The following is a 22,244-nucleotide window of genomic DNA, read 5'->3' as shown; positions in this document are numbered from 1 at the left end:
AATACTTTCTAGAGGAAGCTGTCTTCAGTTTACTCGAGTGAGAGGTTCCTTCCAGTGGAGATCGTTCCTCCAGCAGTCGCATGAGCATCACATTGCAGGGCTGCTAATTTACCCTTTTTTATTACAGACCAATTAAGAATTTCAGTCGTGTGCATTCAAATTTAAACAAATAATACTTCCAACAAAATGTTGAATGCAAACATCAGCTAATAAGTTATTTGGGTCTCCCAGGAGTAGACTGTGTTCTTGAGTAATGACACATTAAATATTATTTAAATCAATAACGTTCATATTAAACAAAGGTATGACTATGGGTTACAAACCCATCAAGCTGCATAGAAGGGCACAACATGTGGGTTGTTTTAGGACTCACAGATTCAGTGATTGTTATTCTGACCCTAGACAGAGATCAGTTGGGTCAGCAGTTTTATTTTTCACAAGGAAAACAGCCAAGCTACAAAAACACTTTAAAGAAAGCATTGCTTGCTGCAGTTTAGATTGCAAACAGCCATTTTGATACTTTGGACGACATTGACAGAATTTATATGCTGGAGGTTACAGGCGGGGAGGCCACAGATTCTCCGACTACAAGAAGTCTCGTGTAAATCTGCAGACCACGTGAACACGTGTAAAAACAGGTGAACCCCAACTGGCAGAACACATCACTGCACTCCTTGTAAGACGGAGCAAGATATGATATATGTTGAATTGTCCGCAGCAGAACTGTTTTTCCAGGAACACTTTGTTTGAGGAGGGTAGATGTCCCCCCCCGGTAGTTGTTGCAATCAGTGTCCGATGGAACCCGCCCTGTGGCCCAAACGGTTGTAATAATACCCTATAGGGCAGCCTTAACACAATCGCCACCCGCCCTCAGTGCCACGGTGGCGAGATGTTAACTACCTCGCCTGGTATACAGGAGGTCGTGGGTTTGATCCCGAGCCTGACACCTGCTGTATATTCGGAGTTTGCATGCTCTCCCCGTAGTCGCGTGGATTTTTCTCGGGGTCCTCCAGTTTTTCCCTTCATGTTTAGAATAAGCGTGCGTTTAGAGTATTTGGCTGCTATACATTTCCACATAAGCAACTTTGTTGAGCTATCATTTGTGGCCGTGTCGCTTCTGAAAAGAGCTATGTAGCTCAGTGGGCCTTACCTGGCAAAATAAAAAATACTTTAGTTTAAGTTTAGTTTGCTCGGGAGGTCAACTTTGCCCAGTGCTTTACCTGGTTTCAGGCTCTGGATCGCTCTTCGCATTTCCTAAAAAGATGGCACATCAGCCAGCACCTTGCCCCATGATATTATATAAGTTTTGTCGGGCTTGCCCTCACCTCCAAGACCTTGCGGAATTGCCCAGCAAATCTGTAAACTTGTTCCTGGGGGTCAGAAAACTCATCACCACAGTTTCCCCTAATGATCGTAATGGGTGTGATGCCGCAAATTACTTTTTTGATGGAATTAAACAGTGATTTGTAAACGCGAGCTGCTGAGACAGTTCCAATCTCCTTAGCAACCCTGTGACCACGACATCCTTTGCAGCGCCAAACCTCTGGTCGAAGTTCTGCGGTAAGCCTCCTCATTCTCGGACGTGGGATGTTGTAAACTGGTGGGAGTGGTACTACCATTTTCTCTCAGCTACCCGAAACAAACTCCTCCATTCGCCCGGGTTTCTGGGGAAGGTCTCGACTTTGTACAAATCCAATTACACGTGTACACACACACACACATTCGCGCGCCCCGCGTACCAGCCACAATGACGTGCACAAAACCCACCTGACTGTCCGGGCGGTGGGCAGGCGTTCAAACCCCGGGGCAGTCTCACCAGCACTGAGTATATGGCCGCACGGTTCCCTGCGCATGGCTCCATCGCAATTGGCTGCGGTATGGTCTAACGGTCGCACACACACACACACTCCTCGTTAATCAAACGCAGCGCTTTTCCGGCAGGAAAAGAATACAAGGCTTGGTATCGCGCACAACCCGTCAAACGCGTGGGACATGGGGCGCACACGCACATGTTCACAAGTGTTCACCATCCTGCGTATGACTGCATTGTTCCGAAGCCACATTTTTGCCTGCAGCAGTTTAGCCTTGAGGGATCAACGGAAGCTAAAAACCTTAAGGGCAATTGGAATGGAAATCGAAATCACTATTATTTCTAAGCAAGTAATATATCTCATGTGAGAAATATAATCATTTGGGCTACCCACTCCATTTCACTATTACTGAATGAATAATGATAATATTTTAATATATGTTGTAGTTGCACAATTCTTATCGTGCAAGGATATCACAAAGGTGCTCTGCTTCCACAGACGGTCTTGCCAGTCCAGGGGCGATGTTGCTGTGTGGGCTTTCCCCAAATTAGGTTATCTGCAGTTACATGTCGAACGTGTCATGTTTGGCCAGTGAAGCCTTCACACATTGTCTACTCTTTTTCGATTTACATCACATTAATGTCCACTGCACAGTAGGCGGTCCGTGTTTCTGGTTAATTTCGTGTTTCGTTTGTTGTCCTTCGCCCACACCTCCGTTGGCTACGTAATGGTGTGCGAAAGATGTTCAACGTACATTAAGTACATTAATCGAGTCCGCAGTATTAACCACGGCAGCCGATGGGCTCAAACCGCAAAGCTGTAACAAGTGGCAAGCACGCTCCTGTTCGGTCGTGTCACCGCCCCTAGAATCGCGATGCTGAAGGCCACTGCAGTTCTACACAGCATCCCAAATTTATACTTGTGTGATGTAAAAACAATTATGATATTTTCATGCACAACAATATATACGTACAAAGCGGAAAAACGTGCACCAGCAAACTCACACGCGTACGGTGGACATCACCAGATAGCCTGCGATATTGCTAAGTTCAGCTATGAACTACACACTGCATGAATTAAGTGAAGTGACACTTGTCTAAGCTATGTTATCATTAATTCACGTGTGTTTTTTTTAAGTACCCTAAATGTAAACCTAGCATATCGCTTGCAATTGTATAAGGCCATCGGCATCCAATCAGATATGTCCTTTGAACACATTCACATTGGTAAAAAATTAAAAACCTCATTCAATGTTAGCTAATACATTATTCAACAAGCTCTTCAATGATAAAAAAAAAATTGGGTGATAAAAATGCCACGCAACCAAAAAAAAAAGGTTGGGAGGGGAAAGCACCACAACACCTGAACGGAAGCGTGCGTTTGATGCATTGCTATTAATTTTGAATTCCGTCACGTGACTTATCCGAGCATTTCCATGCAAGCGCGCACACTTCCCAGGAGAAGGAAATATAAAAAGCCCTTTGGTAATCCACGTGGAACAACTGGCCGCGCAAAATACCACTGTGCCCAAACAAAACAGGTGCCCAGGATGGCTCGTTTCAAGGTAACATCTTTTGTGCGGGTGAGATGTGTGCGGCAAGGGCTCGTGCTAAAACACACATTCTTTGACACGTGCCCAGAATAATAATAATAATGCGGATGGTTTTCAGATACAAAGTGCGGGCGAGTGTGGGTTGAACGGTTGCGTTGTGTGGCGCAGATGAGAGCTATCGGGACTGCATTAACAGCATGTGTGATGCATTGGACATTAATCACCACACTGCTACACACAGGACGATCTACTGTATGATTACACTCAGCATTGCAATTAATAAGTGGATTAGCATAATTAAACAAAAGTTAAATAGTAACGTGATGTACTGGCGGTCGTATATTATAGCAATAGTGGTGATAATAATAATTAAGAGTCTATATAGCACCTTTAAAAAAAAATTGCAAGGCGCTTTAATAGTGAAATCAGCATTATTTTACATGGCGCACCATTTCACTTCGTAGGACATTCAAACATATGTATTCAATGTGAGGGGGTCAGCATTGGGGGGGGGGGGGGCAGGGTTAAGGTTATTGGGGGTGAGAAGAGGGGAAAACGTGAAAACAATGCTAACCACACGCGTTCGCACGCACGTAATCTGCTTTGGGAATAGTCAAGACCACAGCACGGCACCCGCGTTTTGGCTGAAGAGTCATTTGTCACAAAGTCTGTCATACAATTCCCAGGGTTTTCGCTTTCCGGATTCCATCTAAGTGGTGCTCTGCTACTGCTGCTTGTGGCGTGGCCACGAGGTGAATATTGGGAAAGTCAGTGCCTCATTACATTCTCAAGCACAGTTGCCAACGAGCGCGAACACCAAGAGTGAGCGGCGCTCATGCACCGAACACGAAGAGATAGCGGAATCTGTGCACGAGGCGCGCGGGCACTCACACGTGCAAAGAGCACAACGAGAAAATAAAAGTTAGAGATGTAAAGCTAGAGAGACAATGTGCATATTTTTTCGACCTCTACTTCTCTCGGAATGTTACGTTAATTCGAACATATCCCGGCATTTACGCAAACGCGCCGTGTACATAAAGTGCGAAGCATGAGTAGTTCTCGCATTCATTATTGAAAATGTAAAAAAAAATTAGCCGGTATGTTCTTCCATTCAAAGCCGGATATCCTTTGCATTTTATTGCTCTCTACGGGGGCTCCCATTCAATTTCATTTTTGCGGTGCATGCCCCTATAATGTCAGCATATAGAACGTTCCACGAGTGAGGAGGTAAAAGGAAAAGTGTGATTACATGAGAGCGCTTTAAAAAATAATGCACTTCAAGATTTGCTGGCTGGCGTTATGGGGCATCTATTGATTGTGAATTCACTGCCAACAACAAATTCAGAAAAACTCAGTAAAAATGAGCGTAGAAAGATAGAGTATCAAACACGGTACAGCGTAGGTGAGGAGAGCGATTAATAACGATGTGCACTGCATTATGCGTGTAATGATTCAACCACCGCCCCCCCCCACCACCCTCAACTTAGCGATTCGATGAATTGTCACGATTAGTGGTCACAACTCGATAAAAAATAATCCACAATAAAGTTTTTTTTGGGTTAGATAGCATAAACATAAATGTGTCGTTAAATTCCGCCACCAGCCAACTGTCATTTAGTAAAGTTTGTCACGTGAACAAAACGTGCAATTAGTGGCTACTTCGGCACACCGGATTGTTGGAGAGTAAACCCACAACATTTACAATTCGAGCACGACGTTTCGCTGGTGATTTAAATCCCCCCAAAAATCGATGTTTTTCGGTCTCGTAATACACAGCCTGGGATTTTTCGTAATGTGTAAAAAAACCCAAAAGATATTAAAAAAAATATCCAGGAAAAAAAAATATTAAACATGCAATCAGAATATTTATTTATCCTGGAGAAGTCCGATGAGCTTTGAAGCTCTTTTTCATAAATGTCAAGTAGGGGCAGGTATAATAACCTTGCAATAAAATGATCACTGAGGAGGATCAGAAAATATTTGTTATCAACGTTTATATCATAATTGTGTTATATCGCAGATTATAATGAGATGAAGAACGTCCTCCTAGAATTATCATAGGCAGCAGAATGCGACATCTTTTCAGCAATGAGTCCGAAACAAGCTTACACAAGAAAAGACCTCCATAGGTGCCGACTTCCTTAAGACTCCGTAACAAAATGTTCGCAGCATCCAAGAAAATTAGGATAATTTTTAAAAATGTTTATTCCTCTCAACTGGACTGGGATGAAGTCGGTGAAAAGCAACAATGACGAAACACGAAACGTTTTGAAGGCGATAAAGCGATTTGTGAACAGGCCATGATAATCAACCCACTGAGCTTGAGAACTCTGTTTAATCGCAGAACGCTGCCACAATTTAAACCCCAATAATCTCGGTGGATTTGGCTTAGCGAGGAAACTTGGTTATTTTGAGGCCCCCACGAGCCACACAACCACCTTGTGATTTTTAATGGCACATCATCTAAAATTAAACAACTTCTGCTTCTCCAATTTCCCAATTCTGCAGACATCGGTGGTCACTCGCACACTGGAGAGGTAAAATGTGCAGCTGCTAAACCCGGGGGGGGGAAGTGGTTAATGAGGACTCTGCGTTCTCCGCTGCAAGAGTCTATCTATCAGGTTTGGCAGGCAACACTTCAAAAGCGGGGCCATGCCACGCTGCATATCGCATGGGAAATCTGGGGGAAAAGTTCAAAATGCGGAATCCTAAACACCCCAAACCCCCTCCCCCCCCCCACGCCACGCCACGCCGAGGGAAAACTTTTCCCAAGTTTGCATCGGTCACCCAGGTCGTGCTTTTTTAGCAAGCCGAGCAGAAGACGGGGGGGGGGGGGGGGGTGTCCCAACACCAGCCCCAACAATCTGCTGCGGAAGCATGCGTCATCCCCGGACAGAATCCGTTGATGCAACACCACCTGTGGGTGGTGAAGACCTCAATGCGCCGTCGTATGTGGTGTTCATTGACTTTTTTTCCTTTTTCCCACGCCGGCCTTCGGAGGCGGCGCGGATGTTGCTGGTGCTCGCTAACGGCACTTGCCCTGAAAGTCTGTTAAGGCTATACGGGGGGGGGGGGATGTTTTGTCTTTGGTATTGATTTTTTTGACCTGCCTCACACCTGCCACTCTATATTCCGTCGACAAACCCCAGCGCAAGGCAAAGCCGTACGGCGATCAGAGCAAAATATCTCCCTCTTTTTATCTAGCTGTTATATATTTATTTACTGGAAAACCCTTATCTGCCACAACACCTTTTTCTCTTCCTTCCCACAAGGTATGGGAGACTGGTTGAACGCTAAACACTTAACCTGCATTCTCCAAATGTACTCTATCTGGTTTCAATCGGGCTTAAAAGAATGTAACATTATTTTTTTCCTTTTGACATTAAATTAGTATTAAACAATGAAAGGTATACCTCATTGGCGATAACAATAATTTGTATACAATTGGCTGGAGCTTGAGAACTCTGCAAGACGAGTTCAAATCCTGGTCAGGGATCAATCACCTCGAATCTTCGTCCTTTCATCAGAGATAAAGCCGAGTTTCAGTTTACAGGAAGTTCAGCATCATCATCCTGTGCGAAGTGGCCACTGCCCTCTGAATGTGGAATGTCTGGCAATGGTTCATCACAACAAGCATGAGCGCTATGCCGTTGTTCATTTGACCAGAAAGACACTGCCTTTGAACTCATCACTATTAAGGACCCCTGATATAATACCAGTTGTATTGTGATCACAGCTCTCCGATTGCGTTTTAGGGTTGTACCGCACGTTATCCACCTCCGATTAGCACGGTTGACCACGTACGGTGCGAAAGACGTTCAACATACATACGTTCAACATACATATCAGATACGATGTTCGACATTTCACTCCACATTCCGAGAGCTTCTGCAAATTGGACAGCTACATAACGCAATGCAATGGAATTCCTGCAGATTAGTTAGTGGTGTGCAGAAGTGTGACGCACGGCTCTCTTTGAGCCATGGGCCGAGGGAAGTGCTCCCTGGGAAGCATCTGGTTTAATGACCCGGCAAACAATGAGGCTCAACGTCCAGCTCCACGCTTGGCCACCTCTACCTTTGGCTCTGCCAAAACGACACAGCACCTGGTGCTCACGTCAGGTTGAGACGACCCAGGGGGAAAAGGCGCCTTCTTCGCTTGCTATGGAAGCCAATTGAAATGGGTAATTTGGCCTTCTAAGAACCGAATTACTTATGGATCGTAAAGATAGAAGCACGGTTAAAACTGAACATTGTGCACCCACTCAACCCTGGCCTTGTGCTTAAGCCAAAAAAATTATTCATACATGCGTACGGGAAGATGAAAATGAGTTTCTCCAATTCTGAAAAAGCTATTTTTCACAATTAAATATGAAGGCGACTCTAAGTGTGCATTGTCTGACCTTGCTCATAACTTGAATGGTTACATGAAGGGGCAATGTTCTTTAATGTGATGTTCTGTAAAAGCCACAAGGCTTGATTACATTTTATTAGTGTAAACATTAACCTCGGCGACACAAGCAATAGATTTCTATTGGATTTTCTCATAGTCTCTTATAAATGTTTTATTGGATTCCCACAAACAGCATGAACTATTTGATTATTTTTTTCTCCTCTCTACAAGATGGTTGATCTCATGAGCTCTTAAAGCAGAGAGCAGGGATCCAAGGTGTTAACCTTAAGTGTCCTGGTGAAAATCCCATGAGCTTTCAATAAAATATATGACCAGGCCAAAGGAAAACACGGTTTGTATTGAAAATTGGAACTGGACAGCCTTGCAATTGACTTGTATGCATTTCCATAGATGAAAAATAAACAAGAGGATATGAGGGTCTCTCTTTCATGACTTGAAGAAAATAACATGTATTGCCTGTGGACAACAGGCCCTACAAATGAATGTTGCCCTCAAGTATTTGTTTGGACAAGTTTTGATTTCAATCAGTTCTGTTTGCAAGGTGTAGTCGAATTAAAATTGCTACCCGAGTGCCCTTACATCGTAGGAGCCATCAATGATCAATGTGATGCCTCCACATTACCGGACATTGTAACAATCATAGCAAAATGCACCTCCAAAACGGATTCCTTCCAATCGATATTATCGCGGAAAGGAATTTTAGCACAAACCGGGTAATTTTAATTGAAATGTTTTTCATTCATTCATTCAACAAAGTTTCAGGAAGAGTCTCCAGGCTCTTCGAAGGCATTACCTGCATTGGGACGTTTGACAAATTCCTCGGCGAGCGCTTTGCATGCAGGAGATAAAAAACAAACCAGAGGACCAATTACAACAAACCAACGCGGAACATCGTACTGGCAAACGCTGCGCCACCAGGCTGCCTTTGCGAAGCGGCCTGGCATTGTTTAAACATCGGCAGTGCGAGAGTTCGCACGCTGCATCGAATTAAGCCGACGGTCGTGCGTACGAAAGCTAATCGTGGGAAAGTGTCTTTCTGCATTGCGTCATGCGGCACACATTTGTGCACCGTAGGACAGGCACGTCCCTCGTCTCATTGTTATGCCTTTGTTTGACTCGCAACGAGTATTTTAAAATGCGAAGGATGCATGGCGAGCCCCAGCTCTGTGCCACGCAGCTTTCTTAAACGAAGCCCATCCTCAAATTGGGTATCCGCGTGTCCCAAGCACGGGTCACCCCAACGTGTTTAAGATTCAAGGAGGGCGTCAGCATCTTCACAAAAAAAAAACATCGAGCAAGCGTTGCAGAGCTTCAACATTTGTTTGCCATGTCTATATCCACAGTACTCGGGGAGTGATTCAACATCGAAGAAACACGTAGGGAACTGTATTTACGTATTGCTTCATTATTATTTCAGTGTTTAAACTGCAGGCAGGTTAATTTATTGTTTCAATATTGGTACAGGAAAATGTTTTGCTTTTGCCGACTGCATTCCGTTTGACTATTGCACACCAACAGCTTTTATAGTACATTTGTTGATGACAACTTCGAGTCCATCCTTATCTTAAGTGTTGTTTTTTTTCTCTTTTATCTCTATCCACCGGTTGCCAATTCTTCCAGGAGTATGTCCTGTCATGTCCACGTGGTCTACTTAAGCCTGATGTCTAAATATTCAACGTTTCCCTCTGGTGCAAAGCTGTCACGTCAAGCAATTCCAAAAATGCATCTTTCCATTTCCCAACGGTGTCATTACAGACTTTGTACCGTTTTATTAATCTGAGCCTAAGGTTGCTGATGAATGCTTCAAAAAGCTGGCTGTGTAAAGCACTTCATTAATATAGTCAATTGGGACACCGGCCCACATGGAACGATGTTGCATAATAATCCTACCGTACAAAAAAAAACCCTAAACATATGTACAGGGGCAAGGCACTGCCCACTTTATATTCCTGCTATTCTGCACACGCATGCACCTGTGGCCACTCAGGTCCAGAGGTCCTTTCTAGTGGCACTGGCAAGAGTGAAGGTTTATTTATGCATGGAGCTTGACAGCTGTTCTTACCTTTTACACTGCCGGTTTGTGTGGCTCAAAGGCTTGTGGTGGGTTACTCGCAGCACCATCGCTTACGAGACTAAGCTAATAAGTGCCATATGCATCAAAGTGTAGACAAAGTGTCGACAACAGGGGGACTCTGAGATATTTGGAGCGAAACAGAGTTAACTCTAGCCTACGACAGCTCAACAGCAACAGTCGGCAATGCCGTATTATCTTGATAATAAGACGCGCCAGAAAGTAAAACGCAACCCCAAACCTCGGGGTTGTTCATGAAAAAAGTGTGAACAATAAGGTACGGCAGAAGCAGCCATCTTCCAGAAGCTGATTATGAGCGGCTGCTGCTGGTGGTGGTTTTGCGTCCTCTTGGTGGTGATGTATTTCAGCGGAGGACTTTGTTGGCGTTGTTGTTGCATCAGAAGATTTTTTTAAACTAAATTAAAACATGACTTCCGCAAGACAATGCATTCTCTGCACTATATAATTGCACCCCGCCCCCTGGGATAAAAGTGTGCATTATAATATGGAGAATATGGTAATTCTAGAATGAAATTAAACAAATGTAAATCAATCGTGACATGACTCATTAAGAAACTTAAGCTTGTTTGCAAGCAGACCGGAGTAACTCTGCTCTCTACATCAGAGCAGCTACAATAAACTCTAAATATCTATTTACTTATTAAGAGCCTAATTGAATATCCTACGGCCGAACCTCCTGGCCTGGCGCTATCCCGGCAGCAAGTAGTTCGATCCAAAACCACATCAGGGGCTTCCCGTGGGCGATGTGGATCGTATCCGATGCACGAGCGGCGACGATTAAAAGACGATGTACACTGCGGCTCATGGCCAACGTTACAAAATGAAACGGGCTGCGAGCAGTCGTCCCCTCTCGGCATGACTACGAGAGTTCACGTCGCATCCGATGGCATTCTCAACTGGCCATCTCAACTCTGTCTACCCATGTCAAACGTTACAGTTCCAGAATAAGATGTACATACGTACAGTGAGGGTAAAAAAGTATTTGATCCCCTGCTCATTCTGTACGTTTGCCCACTGACAAAGAAATGATCAGTCTATAATTTTAATGGTAGGTTTATTTGAACAGTGAGAGACAGTATAACAACAAGAAAAAATCCAGAAAAACGCATGTCAAAAATGTTATAAATTGATTTGCATTTTAATGAGGGAAATAAGTATTTGACCCCCTCTCAATCAGAAAGATTTCTGGCTCCCAGGTGTCTTTTATACAGGTAACGAGCTGAGTTTAGGAGCACACTCTTAAAGGGAGTGCTCCTAATCTTAGCTTGTTACCTGTATAAAAGACACCTGTCCACAGAAGCAATCAATCAATCAGATTCCAAACTCTCCACCATGGCCAAGATCAAAGAGCTCTCCAAGGATGTCAGGGACAAGATCGTAACCTACACAAGGCTGGAATGGGCTACAAGACCATTGCCAAGCAGCTTGGTGAGAAGGTGACAACAGTTGGTGTGATTATTCGCAAATGGAAGAAACACAAAAGAATTGTCAATTTCCCTCGGCCTGGGGCTCCATGCAAGATCTCACCTCGTGGAGTTGCAATGATCATGAGAACGGTGAGGAATCAGCCCAGAACTACGCGGGAGGATCTTGTCAATGATCTCAAGGCAGCTGGGACCATAGTCACCAAGAAAACAATTGGTAACACACTACGCCGTGAAAGACTGAAATCCTGCAGCGCCCGCAAGGTCCCCCTGCTCAAGAAAGCACATATACATGCCCGTCTGAAGTTTGCCAATGAACATCTGAATGATTCAGAGGACAACTGGGTGAAAGTGTTATGGTCAGATGAGACCAAAATGGAGCTCTTTGGCATCAACTCAACTCGCCGTGTTTGGAGGAGGAATGCTGCCTATGACCCCAAGAACACCATCCCCACCGTCAAACATGGAGGGGTAAACATTATGCTTTGGGGGTGTTTTTCTGCTAAGGGGACAGGACAACTTCACCGCATCAAAGGGACGATGGATGGGGCCATGTACCATCAAATCTTGGGTCAGAACCTCCTTCCCTCTGCCAGGGCATTGAAAATGGGTCGTGGATCTGTATTCCAGCACGACAATGACCCAAAACACACGGCCAAGGCAACAAAGGAGTGGCTCAAGAAGAAGCACAATAAGGTCCTGGAGTGGCCTAGCCAGTCTCCAGACCTTAATCCCATAGATAATTTGTTTAAGGGAGCTGAAGGTTCCAGTTGCCAAACGTCAGCCTCAAAATCTTAATGACTTGGAGAAGATCTGCAAAGGGGAGTGGGACAAAATCCCTCCTGAGATGTGTGCAAACCTGGTGGCCAACTACAAGAAACGTCTGACCTCTGTGATTGCCAACAAGGGTTTTGCCACCAAGTACTAAGTCATGTTTTGCAGAGGAGTCAAATACTCATTTCCCTCATTAAAATGCAAATCAATTTATAACATTTTTGACATGCGTTTTTCTGGATTTTGTTGTTGTTATTCTGTCTCTCACTGTTCAAATAAACCTACCATTAAAATTATAGACTGACCATTTCTCTGTCAGTGGGTAAACGTACAAAATCAGCAGGGGATCAAATACTTTTTTCCCTCACTGTATTTGCCAAGTGTACAGCACGCTGCTCAGCAACCGAAATATAATAAGAGCTGCTCGGCCGCTGCTGTCCACCGAGGCGACTGTTTGTGCTTAACGTTGATATTTCTTCTACTTTGTTCGCGTATTTTATTCAAAGCGCACGACAGCGAACGCGGGCTATTAAGCCAGCGCAACAGAGCAAGCTTTGCAAACAAGGGCACGCGCGTCATGCGATTATACCGCAGGGACGCCACCGAGCAAATTTCAGGTTTTTGATAGTATTTTTTGTATTAGTTTATTATTGCAGCTACTAGAGGAACACATTGGTGCACATTAATACAGCTCAACGGCTCGCTAACAGACGACATCCTGGACTGAATCATAATGCCAAATACTCTGTAAATATCACGTCAGTCGAAATTCTACTTTTGGCAGTGGTGAATTTGAAGACTCATTTACTGGCCCGGTTTGACAGCTTGTTTAGGCATGAAAGACGAAAGTGCATAAGCACCACACCAAATAGCACATTGCCTTCTTACAATTCATCTTAATAGCCTGGCAACAAAATGCTCTGACTGGTGTAACATTGCTTTTTTTCCCCCGGCGATGTACTGTGTACACCAAACTAAATTTCAGATAAAAGCAAGAAAACACGAACTTTTGCAGGCAAGTCCTATTACAGTTGGAACAAATGCTCAAGAGAACATCAACAGTAAGTCTATAAAATGTCGCCACTACTGTTAAATGTAAATGTGTATAATTGGTTCAAACGTTACTGAACAGTGCATGTTGCATTTGCCTTCCCATAACTGAATGCACTACTAAGCGTTTACTCATGTAAATCGTGAAAACATGGTCAAACATTATTCCTTTCTTCACTTGAATATGCCTATATTTGTAGACCTTACGATTTCCATGTAGGTGACATCAATGCCGGATTAAGCTAGTGCGGGGCCTGTAGCATATGTTATAAAGGGGCCCTAAATGGACAAAAAAAACAAATATTAAAACACATTTTGAACTTGCATAGTCAATTGAATGTTTTCATTTGCTATACAGCCAGATAATACGACAAATCGATAACCTTAAACACCTAGTCGTTCATAATAGTTGAAGCCAGTGTAGTACTATAGTAATAGAGCAAGTGCAGAATCAATGCTACCAGGATAATCTGACACTGGGTGACATCAACAATTAGGCCGCATACTTTTATAATCACCCTCTCGACTGACACAGCCTGAAGAGGCCTTCAGGCTTGCAGTCGACTCGCAAAGGGTTGCAGTCCTCATTTTTATTCTGAATGCAAATGATTTATTTGGATCATTACTCGCCCACTACAGATATGAGTACCTGCTCTTCTCAAGGAGCGTGATGTTCACAGAGCCAGAGGAATCGAACTTTGAACTTCAATAAAAATGGCTCAGAAGGGGAGCCACGTTAGTGGCACGTGGCTAGTCGAGTTGAGGCAAGATCAACCTGCGCGAATATCGAACGGCAAAGAGAGCCTCGGAGAGTTCCTCCCATCTCTCGGAGTGGGCAAAATCCACCATTCGTACACAAGTGCGAGCTACAGCTAATGTAAGTGAACTTTGCCGTATCAATGGCACAAAGCTTGCTAAAACCAAGTGAGTGTCTCGATATTGTAAACAGTGCATGGTCTATATTAAAATAAATCAATCACGACGTTTCGACCGCAACACAAGCGATCTTCATCAGGTGTAAAAAACAAATAGCGAGGGAGCACATAGGGCGACACCAACGCAACACATAGAAACGTCGTGATTGATTTATTTTAATATAATTTTATGGTATTTCTACATGCGTGACTTTATCGAAAAAAAAACAATGAGTAATTTATGCAGTCACGAAAGCTTTAATTCTTTATTAACACACTTCTACGGGGAAGTTACCTTTACAGTCCTGTCCTAAACGTATTGTGCCCCTTGCTTTCTCCTACCCCTCCTCCCACCTATGCTGCCGTGCCACCTTGCTCTCTTTGGCCCCTCCTCCTCCCCCCCACCTCTACTTTTTTTTATTTAAGGCCTCTGTCTGTTCATCCCTCTGGCCATTTTTCTTTTTACTTGCTTCTCTGTCCGTCTTTCCCTCTCCTTGCCTCTTGGTGTCCCTGTATATGTATTTCTGCAGACTTGTACCTCGTATTTGTTCACTCTGTCTATGCTGGTATGTTCAATCCAGAGGATGAACGCGAAATTTAGCACTCTTCTGAAATTCGTGGTCCACCAGGCAAGTGTCTAACTGTGTTGTTGGCCTGACTGGTTTTGCATCACGTAATCTTTTCTTAGGTTTGTTGAATTCTCGTCTCTCATCTTCTTGTATTTACCTCCGTGCAGTTTGGCGCTCTCTATGTGTTGCGTTGATGTCAAACTATATGCTCCCTCGCTATTTGTTTTTTACACCTGATGAAGATCGCTTGTGTTGTGGTCGAAACGTCGTGATTGATTTATTTTAATATAATTTTATGGTATTTCTACAAACGTGACTTTACCGAAAAAACCAATGAGTAATTTACGCAGTCACGAAAGCTTTAATTCTTTATTAGTGCATGGTCTATTTGGTTTCTCAGAGTGAGGGCGAAGTGAAATTACAGTGAGGGAAAAAAGTATTTGATCCCCTGCTGATTCTGTACATTTGCCCACTGACAAATAAATTATCAGTCAATAATTTTAATGGTAGGTTAATTTGATCAGTGAGAGACAGAATAACAACAACAAAATCCAGAAAAACGCATGTCAAAAATGTTATAAATTGATTGGCATTTTGATGAGGGAAATAAGTATTTGACCCCTCTGCAAAACATGACTTAGTACTTGGTGGCAAAACCCTTGTTGGCAATCACAGAGGTCAGACGTTTCTTGTAGTTGGCCACCAGGTTTGTACACATCTCAGGAGGGATTTTGTCCAACTCTTCTTTGCAGATCTTCCCCCAGTCATTAAGGTTTTGAGGCTGACGTTTGGCAACTCGAACCTTCAGCTCCCTCCACAGATTTTCTATGGGATTAAGGTCTGGAGACTGGCTAGGCCACTCCAGGACCTTAATGTGCTTCTTCTTGAGCCACTCCTTTGTTGCCTTGGCCGTGTGTTTTGGGTCATTGTCATGCTGGAATACCCATCCATGACCCATTTTCAATGCCCTGGCAGAGGGAAGGAGGTTCTGACCCAAGATTTGATGGTACATGGCCCCATCCATCGTCCCTTTGATGCGGTGAAGTTGTCCTGTCCCCTTAGCAGATAAAAACCCCCAAAGCATAATGGAATAGGCAGCATTCCTCCTCCTCCAAACACGGTGAGTTGAGTTGATGCCAAAGAGCTCGATTTTGGTCTCATCTGACCACAACACTTTCACCCAGTTGTCCTCTGAATCATTCAGATGTTCATTGGCCAACTTCAGACGGGCATGTATATGTGCTTTCTTGAGCAGGGGGACCTTGCGGGCGCTGCAGGATTTCAGTCCTTCACGGCGTAGTGTGTTACCAATTGTTTTCTTGGTGACTATGGTCCCAGCTGCCTTGAGATCATTGACAAGACCCCCCCGTGTAGTTCTGGGCTGATTCCTCACCGTTCTCATGATCATTGCAACTCCACAAGGTGAGATCTTGCATGGAGCCCCAGGCCGAGGGAGATTGACAGTTCTTTTGTGTTTCTTCCATTTGCGAATAATCGCACCAACTGTTGTCACCTTCTCACCAAGCTGCTTGGCAATGGTCTTGTAGCCCATTCCAGCTTTGTGTAGGTCTACAATCTTGTCCCTGACATCCTTGGAGAGCTCTTTGGTCTTGGCCATGGTGGAGAGTTTGGAATCTGATTGATTGATTGCTTCTGTGGACAGGTGTTTTTTATACAGGTAACAAGCTGAGATTAGGAGCAATCCCTTTAAGAGTGTGCTCCTAATCTCAGCTTGTTACCGGTATAAAAGACACCTGGGAGCCAGAAATCTTTATGATTGAGAGGGGGTCAAATACTTATTTCTCTCATTAAAATGCCAATCAATTTATTACATTTTTGACATGAGTTTTTCTGAATTTTGTTGTTGTTATTCTGTCTCTCACTGTTAAAATAAACATACCATTAAAATTATAGACTGATCATTTCTTTGTCAGTGGGCAAACGTACACAATCAGCAGGGGATCAAATATTTTTTTACCTCACTGTAACTATTCTCAAGGTATAAAGGCAGACTATGCTTTCACATAAACAGGCTTCAATTTAATTTAATTAGAAGCAGGTGGCTGTCATTTGGTTTTATTTCCTTTTTTTTACGAATCTGCAACTGTTGCTAAGAGGGCGCACGTGCGCACGTGTGTGTACTTAGGACTGAGGTGACTCGTGCCAAAAATGCCACGTATTGTTATTGCCCAGAATTAAACAAGGGGCTTTTGTTGTGCAGGTGACATTAAGTAATGGGAAATGGAAATTATGCCAGTGAAGCGTCCTTACACGAGCACAGCCCTCCACGAAAGCTGGCTCGTCAAATGCAACCCACAGTTTGATTGTGCAGGGAGCTCTGGCATCGTGACCCTAAAATCTCCGATGAGGTGAGGTGATGACCTGTTGATGGTCACCTTCCTATGGGATGGCTTCACCTAGTCTCTCTTGCTCTATCATCACCTGTGCCCAGCCCATCACTGTCTCTGGAACAGCACCAATATCTACATTTATTTATACTAATCTACAAATGACCATGATTAACATCATCAAGTGCTAAACCACCTGATATGCAGTAGAGATCACCAAAAAATAGAGAGATGGGTGATAGGGTATGCCTATTATTCGGTGAGTTGGAGGAAGAAGAGCTGGTGGAGCATGCAAGTAAAATTTGTAGTAAATACAAACAACAGATTAAGATGAATACGCAGTTGGGATTGTGTGTAATTTTTTTTACTTGTAATCTGGTCTGAACTTCTGTAATATTTCACTTGAGAAGATAACTTTACTTATAGTTTAGCCAGAAACAAAGAGACCAGCAGTCCCATTTGGAAGTGACCTCGGCCAATAGGCTGGAGGTAGGGAGCGATGATTGCTATGCGTATAATCCCAATTGAGTAATTTGCGGTACATTTTCGAATTTGGAAAATTTGGACCTCGACGCTGGCACACAATGGCCTACTCTAAACTATAAACGATTTATTTTATTTTACTAGGTAAGGCCCATTGAGCGATGTAGCTTTTTTTCAGAAGCGACCTGGCCACAAATGATAGCTGAATTATGTGGCTTATCATGTGGAAATGTATAGGAGCCAAATACTGGAAGCACATGTTTCTAAATTTGGAGTAAAAAAAATCCACGCAACCACGGGGAGAACATGCAAACCCCAAATATACAGGCGCCAGGGTCGGGATCGAACCCACGACCTCCTGTATACCAGGCGAGGTAGTTAACATCTCACCACCGTGGCACCTGAGTGACCTGGGGCAATAGGTTGCTAGTAGGGGTTGATCCTTGCTGTTGTAGAGTCCCAATTGAGTTATATGTTGTACATTTTAGAATTTAAAAAACAAAAATTGGAACCAGACGCTGGCACAGAATGGCCTACTCTTCCAAATGATGTCACGGGACATTCGTCGTCCACTCTGAAGCCGACGGCAGGGACGAATGTGGCTATTACACGCACAGTATTGATCAGGGTGTCTGCTGAGTTTGAACCGTGCACATCTGCAACAATGGGCGTGCCACCGCCAAAGCATACAGCCTGTATAAGGTGCGATTTGTACTTTTGCAGACGAAATATATCTCGGGCCCAATTATAGCCTCTCTGGTAAAAACGCCCTGGACATAAAAAAGAATGCTTTTTCACAGTACGTGATCTGTAAATAGCATAAATAAAGCCAGCGACTTATTCTCAAACTTAAACTTTCTTCGTGAAAAGCTATCCTTATCTTCTTTAATAAAAAAAGTCATGTTCTTTCAAGCTACATACATCGATTTCTTTAACTATTTATCACCTTATTTAAATGGCAATCGTTAAAAGGGCTGATTGTGTCATGCGAATCCAAGAAGTCTTGGGAATTATTGGTATTTTTCAACATCACTTACTGGAAAAGTGAACCTAATATATTTCTACATCCACAAATAACACTGTACATACATCCAACTGGCGCAAATGCGGTATGTTTTTCTTGTTCGAATAAACTGGGTTTTAAAATACAATGTGAACTCGATATTAACGTGCAGAAATGTGCAAAGGCAGAGCCAGTTGGTTACGGCAAATCCGTTACCTTGTTTACGTCGTAACCTCAGCAAACACACACTGTGAATCTTAATGTCCAAGTGAAAAATATCCGTGAAAAAACAATAATTTAATTAAATAAGGGCTGCAGTTTGCGCACTGAATTATTAATTTTCTTTTCGTTTAATGTTGATACAGCCAACACAAAACAACAAAAAAGCTGGCAAGAAGTCTTCAATTGTACAAGTTGCTGAGTAAGTTAAGATGGTAGCTGTGGTATATATTTCATGGCAACAGAATCAGCAATACGTGATGGAATGAGTAACACAGAAAGCCAGTCAAATCTTCTAAAGGCAAACTCTGATAATCAGTACAATTTCGATTTAAAGCTTTCGTGACTGCAGGGATTCATCTTCTTGGTTCTTTCGGTAAAGTCACAGAGAAGGGAAATAATAAAATAATAAAAATAAAACATAATAAAATTAAATTTTCACGACGTTTCGGCCACAACACAAGCAGCCGTCCTCAGGTGAAGAAACAGAACTGTCGGAAAGACAGCGCTCCAATGAACACTGCTAAGCTTGGCAACGTATTTTAAGCTGGGTGGGAGGAGCAGAGCGCCTTGACAAAGGAGTTTACATATCAACAGAAGAATTTAGCATTGAATTAGCTATGTTAATGTGAGAGATTAGCAGGATGTTAAAGCCAGAAATTAGCATGTAACTGGGAGATTAGCATGATGTTAATGTGAGTAATTAGCATGTAACTGGTCACGGAAGTAGCTATGTTAAAGTCAGAGTTTACATATCAACAGAGGCCTTTAGTATATTGACGCTAAAGAACTGCAACTACCCAACTATCATACAATAAACAATCAGTACAATGGCAGTACAGATCATGACTGAAAGTTCATTACATGGCTGATGCTAATCTTAATTGCATTTCCAAATATCACGTAAAGAAGGTGTGGTCAGCACCTGGCTACTGATGTGAAAATAAGCCATTAGACTATTCTAGATAAGCTGCAACACTTAAAAGCAACAATCGTGCCGTTATTTTTCTGAGCTGAGGGTGAGGGAGGGGTAGTGGGTGAGGTGGTGAGAGGTAAAACTGGGAGGGTGAGGGAGGGGCAGTGGGTGAGGTGGTGAGAGGTTAAACTGGGAGGGTGAGGGAGGGGCAGTAGGGTGAGTTGTTGAACAAAATCAGAATGATTTATACCGGAGGAATCCGATGAGCTAAAAAGCACTTTTTTCACAGATGTCCAGTACGTACTACAATACTTGGCTTGTAAACGAGTGATGAGGCTACGAAACGCGGCGGCCACAGGCGCTAAGATAAACGGTATAACGTGTATTTACTACAGGTATTTAGCTTTTTCATGCACAAAAAATTGAGTTTAAAAAATGTAATAAATAAACAAACGATAGGTCAACCGAACAAAAGTGTTCGATAATGATGAACGTAATAATTAATAATCGTACATTTAATTAACATATATATCGGGGTATACCACCTGCATATGAAATACATATAACACTTGTGATTAAACGACAGGTAATATTTTCAGAGTACAGTACTGTAAGCATATAAAACGAATTGTTTTAAAACAAGGACAGTATGTACAGAAATTAAATTATTTATACCAAGTGGGCGATATTTAGATGGAATTATAACTAAAATGACCAACATATGCACTTTGAAAGAAAAAAATGTAAAACTAATTTCTTTAGAACTGCTTTTTGTGTTTAGTTTATTGTCCTTCCCCTGCACCTCGAATTAGCACGGTTGGCTACGTACGGTGCCAAAGAAGTTCAGCGTACATACAAAAACTCTTGTAATTGGCAAGGCAATCTAGTTGTTATATTTGAGCAAAAAATAACACCTCGAGCAAAATAACACCTCCAACCAAACGATATGAGCTATAATTACAACGGCTTGTACACTCTTTAGCAATTAACATCGACGGGTGATTAAGAAAAGTTATGAAAGTAAACAAAAAAGAGTAAAAGCAAACTTGTTAAAACACAAGGAGAGTATGATGTCATTTCCTTCTGGGGGGAGGGGGGGAACTGTTGGTGGGCTCTGGTTGATCAATTTTACGATGCACGCAGTCCATCAATTTTACGTTTTGCGGAGAAGAAAGGAAAAATGTGGTTGCTTGGGCTTTCTCTCGCACCGACGGATGCGAAAGTGAACTGACGAAATCTCGCCCCGGCCTTGCGAGGAGGCCGCAATTTGAGCTGTTACAGATACAGTGGCTTTGGGAAATATGCTTGCTTGAAGAGACCGCGGTTCACAACGGCAAGGGCTGGCTCACACTCCACAGAACGTGACACAAAAAACGTGGGCACTTTCCAACCCATTTCAGGGAGTGAGAATGCACGCGTGCCCAACGCTGTGCCACCTTAAGGGTGTTTTTTTAGCCATGGAAACTAAGGGCCGACAATAACGCAACAACTTACTGAAGCATCTGTTGTGCACCAACTCTGATTTGATTTACACTTTTCAGTTAATTTGGTAACGTGCAATTTCTATATATTTTTTTTATCCCAATTGTATTCATCATCTTGGCATAGACGCTGATCGGTGCATTTTGGATTGACGATACTGTTATAGACCAAAGTTAGCTCCGAAAAAAAGTCAACATATTTATTTGCCAAAAGTCATCTTTGTTTTGTTTATTGCATCGAGCACATAAAAAAAACAGGCCCAAGGCACTGACAGGAAGCAAGACTAACTCTTCACATTCAATAGTTCCCTCCAGCCACGTTCTGCAAGTGATTTTCTCTGGGCCAGTTCATGACGGGCTTCCTTGACTGAAGTTTCGTCATGGTCCAAACTCGAGGCAATTTCGCCCCAATAATTAAAATAAAATATATTTTTTTAACAACAATCTTCCAATTACTCCGCTCACATGATTATTTAGTGAATGTCGGCGTGATTTCATTGCTGTCAGCTTGTGAGGTCGGCCCCGACAACTGGCGTAGCCTTGTCCACATCAAATAAACTATTTTTTTTATTTGACCTGGTAAGGCCCCACTGAGCTACATAGCTCTTTTTTTCTGAAGCAACCTGGCCAAAAATGGTAGCTCAACGAAGTGGCTTATCATGTGTAAATTTAGAGTAGCGAAATTCCCTAACCGCACGTTCTAAATGTGGGGGGGGGGGCGGAAATCGGACGACCCGGAGAAAAATCCCGCAAACCCACGACCTCCTGTACACCGGGAGAGGTAGTTAACATCTCGCCACCACGTTTCCCTCGATTTACCAGCGCGGGGTGAGACCTCCCGAGCGCTTATTTTGCTCTGCCTGATGCGAGGTTTACATGTTCACAGGGGCTCAACACGAGGCAATCAGCAGCAGGTGCGGCTGGCTGGTGTTAACGACCCCTCCTTGAACTGGCCTGCTGATGGCTTTAAACTACACAACGAGGAAAATCGAGGCTCCCTGCTGCGTCTGACACATCCCACCGCTGTTGAGCTCACGCTTACCAGAAGCAAGCCAAGGAGAGTAGAGACATTTAATGATTCTGCTTGCTTGAATATCAATCGTAAAAGAGCCCCCCCCCCACTCCCTCGTTCTTATACGAGGTCTGTTATGTGCTTCCTCATCTCCACTGTTGGACCGAAGCGTGGTGGAAATAT

The 22,244-nt window shown here is 43.3% G+C and overlaps 1 protein-coding gene across 2 annotated transcripts in view; it reads right to left on the bottom strand.

Annotated features, from left to right (window-relative positions):
• ATRN (attractin) overlaps nt 1-22,244 on the bottom strand; it is a 338,155-nt gene that overhangs the window by 7,254 nt on the left and 308,657 nt on the right. Inside the window, exons 28-29 of one of the 2 annotated variants that reach the window (XM_032950359.2) lie at nt 8,570-8,605; nt 1,768-1,882 (exon numbers count right to left, since the gene is read on the bottom strand). In XM_032950359.2, coding sequence (XP_032806250.2) covers nt 1,768-1,882; nt 8,570-8,605 — 151 coding nt within the window. The remainder of the gene's footprint in view (nt 1-1,767; nt 1,883-8,569; nt 8,606-22,244) is intronic. The other variant, XM_032950360.2, reaches the window with a different exon arrangement.

This window comes from Petromyzon marinus, chromosome 9 (genome assembly GCF_048934315.1).
Source record: "Petromyzon marinus isolate PM22_M1 ecotype Great Lakes invasive population chromosome 9, UKy_Petmar_22M1.pri1.0, whole genome shotgun sequence".
Lineage (NCBI taxonomy): Eukaryota > Metazoa > Chordata > Hyperoartia > Petromyzontiformes > Petromyzontidae > Petromyzon > Petromyzon marinus.
Note: the sequence above shows the minus strand (reverse complement) of the source record. Positions and strands in the feature narration are given on the sequence as shown.